Source organism: Sprattus sprattus (genome assembly GCF_963457725.1).
Source record: "Sprattus sprattus genome assembly, chromosome: 4".
NCBI lineage: Eukaryota > Metazoa > Chordata > Actinopteri > Clupeiformes > Clupeidae > Sprattus > Sprattus sprattus.
The window spans coordinates 25403333-25409677 of record NC_137923.1 but is presented as its reverse complement, the minus strand read 5'-3'; the positions used below and the strand labels follow the sequence as shown (position 1 = coordinate 25409677).

At 41.4% G+C, this 6345-nt stretch overlaps 1 protein-coding gene across 1 annotated transcript; it reads right to left on the bottom strand.

The window, feature by feature from the left end:
• Nucleotides 1-3739: 3739 nt before the first annotated feature.
• hmx1 (H6 family homeobox 1) lies at nucleotides 3740-6078 on the bottom strand (the record flags this gene model as incomplete). The annotated part of the gene is made up of 2 exons (XM_080836960.1): nucleotides 3740-4350; nucleotides 5769-6078. The coding sequence occupies 2 exons, from the start codon at nucleotides 6076-6078 to the stop codon at nucleotides 3740-3742; spliced, it is 921 nt and encodes a 306-aa protein (XP_080693086.1).
• Nucleotides 6079-6345: the final 267 nt, after the last annotated feature.

Here is a 6345-nt window from a genome sequence, read left to right as displayed (position 1 = left end):
TGCTCTGTGTGTGTGTGTGTGTGTGTGTCTGTGTGTGTGTGTGTGTGTGTGTGTGTGTGTGTGTTGGACGATCTTTTGAATGCACCTGGCATCAAGAGCGCGACTCATTTACACAGACACCACCACGAGGAGGTCATACGTCCCCATCGAAAATGCTAAAATATTTGGTAGCGTTTGAAAAGCATAAGTAAGGCGTGCTACCTCCAGGGTACATGATGGGAAGAGGCATTGGTAGCAAGCATCTTCCAAGTATATGGTTGTCTTTGTAGAAAGTCGGGAGCGATACTGTTTTCCCAGCATCACTGAAGTCCACATTAGGTCCTTCGAGTTCTGTGGAAATCTGTCTTTTTAATTTATTCCGTCGATTCTGGAACCAAATTTTCACTTGAGTTTCTGTTAACTGTAGCGAGTTGGCGAGGCATGCCCGCTCTGCGCTGCTCAGATAACGTTTCATATCGAAGGTAGATTCCAACTGGAAAATCTGTCTCTTGGAAAAAATAGTGCGCGTTTTCTTTTTCGCCATAACTTTGCTTTTTTTACTATTCCCCTTATGTTGCACACTACTGCCGTCATCGCTGTCCGCATTCTCGCAGCTTGTGTCCAGACTTTTCAGCGCGTCTGTCTCCTGGTCAAGTGCCGCTGTGGTTGTGTGACAAGATTCTGTGCAGGTTTCTCCTGAAATACAGTTTCGGGAAGTTTTACTTATGGATATATGATAACGTGTGCGGTATTAAGTAGCGAGTTTTACCTGTAGACCCTACCTGTTTCACTGAATGTGATGCTCCGAGAATCTTCAGCGCGCTGGGCACCGTGGTCCAAAATACGCGGAGAGAAGTCATTCGCGTAGACTGGTACACTCTGCACTTTTGAGTGACAGCTGTCAAACTTGGTCCCAACGCTATTAAGGTTAAGAATGTGATCGATGGTGAATTTTAGAGAGGGAGGGCGACAACATGGTGCGTCTTCTTTGTTCATAGTTATCCAGTGGATATAGGAGACCAAAGGGTTTTTGTTTTGTTTGGGAGGTTTCGATGCGCTAGCTCAGTTCTTGCCTCTCAGTTCTTCAAGCACCATCTCTCCTAGATGCACACTGCAGCCACGTCTGGCCCCCTGTTACTACACCAACCGGAAGAACGAGACTGTTTCTTATCCATTGGTCGGAAGGATCACGTCGATGAAAATGGTGACCAATTGCAGTTGTGGGAGGGAGTTGCAGCATGAGATTACCAGTCATCTGGTGCACGTAGGGAAATGTTATCAAGCTACTGATTATTTGACAATTGTAATGAGGGCTTTCCAAGAACGCGGTACCCGGGAGTTAGCATGTTACCCTATTTCCGCCTCTTTTTACCTGTGTTTTAATGATGATGAGAGATCCAATGATCCACGTCAAACGTAGCTAGTTGGAAGTTGAGGCGTTACTTATTTTGGATACTTGTGGTTACAAATCATTGTATACACGTTTGGCCAGACATTAGTGTATCTTTGAGGAGCCTGAAATCCTAAATAGGCCTACGTTTTTATAATACATTTCTGAAGTTACCCCATTCAAATTAAAGCATGATTTGTTGATTTTAGGGGTGAATGTACATACTTTTATCAAAATGTCCACGTCAAACCACAATTAGTTTTAACAATGACATGCACTATCTGGTGAAGTAAGCTTTACTGTTCTTCTGGTCTTTGCGCAAGGCCGTTTTTAGTGTGCAGGTGTTACAGATCTGCCATACCCCAACACTACGTGGCAATGAGCAATTGATCTCTGGTTCTGTAAGACCCTGAGGTGACTGGAGGCCACCCCTGGGACCCAAAGTGTTTGAAGTTTTAGGCTCTGCTACCACGTCACTTGGATGAGGAGATTCTATATTGATTACATACATCGCGCCATTGATACCATCTTCTGATAATAGCTCTTCATACTTTATTGGAGGATTTATAGGCCCTGACTGATTGGATGCATACGACAACAGGAAATTAAGGGCTTTATGAGATGTTGCGGACCGATGGCGAAGGACGCTACGTACAACCTAGGCCTAAATACATGACTGGTTATAGGTATTACAATGCACAGGCGTATCTATATATACATCTTAAAGTGTAAATTATTCTCAATCCCGGTGTTAATGAAAAAAATCAGTAATAAATGTCTCCTCTCCATCAAACTGAAATAACTTCATATTTGTCTTGACTTGCCTATAGCCTATACAGAGCTGTGAATACGGTACCATGAGAAATATGAGGCAATTTACTGTTTTAAACAACATTGTTCATCGACTTGACATTATCTCTGAATTATTTGAAAGTATTCTTAAATGTTTCACTACTTTATTGGAGTACAATTGCGCACTAATTAACCCTGTTCAAACGTGAATAGGTCTCATGCGCTGCATTATTGGAACGTTTGTGTGACGTCAATGCATTTCTATCGGAGTTTTTGACTACTGGTGTACAACACCTTAGTCTAATATTTGATGTAGCTAGGTCTATATTTTTTCTGGTTTCATTTAATCTTGTTGGGAACATCTCTCTGTTATCAGACAAAGAAATTATTAAATATTAAAGAGCTATTCCAAAGTCGAGATGCCTAACAAATTGGCAACCTATGTTAATGCGTCCATAGAGAATCAGTCCGTAGAGAATCAAACATCAACATGTTGGGAGCAATTAAGCAAGCCACAAAAAATGCCCTGTAGATCACATCAACCTATGCGTGGGTATCATATTTTGCAATACTTAATTTTTACTTTAAAGTGAAGCATCCTGCAGTTGTACGTTCATCACTTGAGCCAGGGTAGCCTATATGAGATAGACTACTAGACATCACTGTCACAATATTTTACCAATGGCCGATTGTAACAGTTATTTACTCTATAGTTACATAAAATATGATGCTTGCCCAATAGTTTGTGCAGAAAATGCTTGTAACGGAGAAAGCGCATTCAGATCGACAAGGGCAACTCTTCTTTTCTTCTAACAATGGTTTTCGGAATAGCTTATCAGCAGTCACCCTTGTTGTTGGAGAAATCCATTTCAAATCACTAAGTGATTACATCAGGTTATCCTTAAAGTAGACACCAGTGTGTAATGTGTGATATCTATCTATCTATCTATCTATCTGTCTATCTATCTATCTATCTATCTATCTATATATCGATCTATCTATCTATATATATATATCTATATATATATATATATGTATATATCTATATAAATATATATACACACACTCATTTATATATAGATAGATAGATAAATATATTAAATATATATTTATACACAGTATATAATATGTATGTGTGTCTGTATACGCATTGCAACTGTAGTAAAAAGTAACAAAAAGCACAACTTCAATCAGACATTATATTGTGATCAGTTTTATTAATTGCTATTAAAACATCCGTGTGAAAAAGTGATAAGGTTGGAAAAGTGTGCTTCTGAATAAAAATATATTTGCTGAAAAGAAAATAGTGTCATCTTAAAATATACACAGACAGCTAGGGTCTGCATCCCATGCATTAAAAAGAGTATCTGTAGTGTCAAGGCTACAGAAGACGTTAATAACATTAAAAATAGAACGATTATAACTAGAAATGTATGTATCATCACATTAAATGTAATCTTTGGATGCATCAAAACCTTAATATGTAGTTTTCTGCGGCCAAGTGAGTTATTGCACGATTTAGATACAGTATTGACATAATGACAGTTCGGGCCTTGCTGGAATGCTTTAACCACAATTTTAGACTAGGCCAGTCATCTGCGACCTCAGTACACTCATCGACTGGGCAAAGGACGTGAGGGGATAGTTCATAGAACTGGAGAAACCAACAAGAGGCGGCGAGACCTGTGGCACGCTAAAACTCAATGCAGTCGGCGGTGTGGTGTTCTCGTGGTATAGGATGGGTACCCGAATAATTCGCTGGGACGAGTGAGAGATGTTAGCTGCCTCTAAGTCCGCAGCCAACTGCCTCTTCCACTTATTTCTACGATTCTGGAACCATATTTTCACTTGTGTTTCGGTCAGGTGCAGGGAGGCAGCCAGACCTGCCCGTTCCGAGCTGCTAAGGTAGCGTTTCAGGTCGAAGGTGGACTCTAGTTGAAAGACCTGACTGCGACTGAAAACAGTCCGGGTCTTTTTCTTGCGGGCCAAGTTTGGGTCTGGAGTATCCGCGTCAGAGGGCTCGTCGAAAACGTGGGAAGCATCCTCGTTGTCATCGGTCAGACATTCCCTTGTTTTCTGGTCTGAGTCGTCACTGCCATAGATGGGCTCTGGACCAATGGGTGAATCTCTGTCACTTGGGACGGAATAGCAGCGTCCCTCCGAACTACGGCTCTCTTCTTGCCTCTCGCCTAAACAAAAAGGAAACAACATCAATAAGATTGTCATATATGGCTTCAAACAAATTAGTTGATGAATGAATTAAACTGAATGATCAGGGCTGGGTTTCTCGATAGCGATGTCTCTCAGCGTTTTAGGAAGACTTGGAAGGTATACCTTTCTAGAGTTGTTTAAGCCTACTTTTCTGCACGTGTTTCCCAGATCATTTCTTTGGGAGCCCCCCGAATAAAGAGCTTCCTATGTCTGAATCATCGCCCTTTATCTGGCATCCATTTGTGTCAAATCGGTTTGAGCATGCGTGAGATGAGTATGATCTGTTTGAATCAGATTCGAGCGCAGGTTATGATTAAAGATAAGTTCCCAAATAAGGACGGCTGAAGGTTAGATATTACTCATAGATTTGAATTCGGCAGGGATACAAAATAACGGCCAATTATAGACCAATGCTTTTTTATTTAATGATTTACAAAATGTAAATCAACATATATCTTGGTTTCACATCGCAGTTAGTGCATAACCTACGACCAGACACTAACCCATTTGTATGGTCTAAAAAGTTTGTTTTACCTGAAAACTGCGTTAAGGTAAGCTATAGTTACGAGTGGTCCAGACCAGCCTTAACGAAAGAAGAATATCTCTTACAGAAGGTACACTTAGCTAGGGACGTTCTAGGAAACACCTCGAAACGGTACAGTTACAGCTTCGGAATGACGTAGTGTGTAGGCTTTGGGAAACCCTGCCCTGGATCAATGACCAATCACTGGCACCATTGACATATACTATTTAGTATTTAAACCTTTCAGATAATGGTTTTTATGGACCCAATATTTAACCAAAAATCGAATGACAGCGATTGACTCTGTGACTCATCATATTTGAACCCCTATCGTAAAAAGAAAGATCAGAAAGATCCTACAGCATGCACAGTACAGTGGGACAGTAGGCCCAAACCCAGTGTGTGCGCCTGCTCAAGTTTCCAGAATAATTGTTTTGCTGGCTTGCAAGAAATAGACAAATCAAATCCAGGCATTTTAAGTCTTCCTTTCCGGTTCTTGGGAAAAATAAAATTCCGCTTCTGCTGTTTCCGATCATTTACTCAACGAAGCGCAAAGCTAATGCAGAGGTCCTAAAGCATCAGTAATTGCTTCCGACGATTCGGCGGTGAAACAACCGAGTGTTTTTTCTCGTGAGGAAATGATCAGGTACATAACATAATCTCTTTGGGTGATTCAAGTCAATGTCATTGTTCGATACAATGCTGTATGAGATAACCAAGCCCGCAATATCCAGATGAAAGCCGTCGAATCACTGCAGTGTTTTCTGATCACGGCAAAGTTGTTACTATAGGCTATAGAAATGTATGAGTTCGGAATGCATTGATAACTAGCCTCTTAAAACACATTACATAGACAAATGCAACTGTACTTACTTTCTGAACGATCCTGGGTATCAAAGTTTAAGGGTGAACGCCGGTACCATTCAAGGGGGGGCTGAGTACGGGGACCTCTTACTATTGTAGAGCCTTTGCTCCCCGCTTGACCGCACACTTCACTAAGATGATGCTGTGTTGTCTCTTTGCCCTGGACAACTGACTCTCGTCGAACATCACCAGCTACTTTATCCTTTGTAGGGCTTCGCAAAGATCCTTCATTTTTACTGGAGCCCAGTAGATTTTCGATGAAAAATGAAGAGACCCTTGGTGTTATCGAAGTTTGGCTCTCGGACGCGTTATCGTGCATATTTATCACTCAGTGTGCTCGAATGGTCTCTGAGGAGATCCGTCTCTGTGCAGTATGTGCGTTCTACGCGATGTCCAATAAATCCTTTTCTGATACACAGTCGTTCTGTACAACCATCTCAAGTGCTTCACAAATCCTCGTGCAGAGTGGCAACAGACGCATCTGCGGCGCCAGCGCAATGGAGAAGCGGTACGCTCGCAAAGAATAACGCAAGTCAAGTCAAACGCTTAACAAGCCGATGGCATTATGCTATTGGACGACCACAAA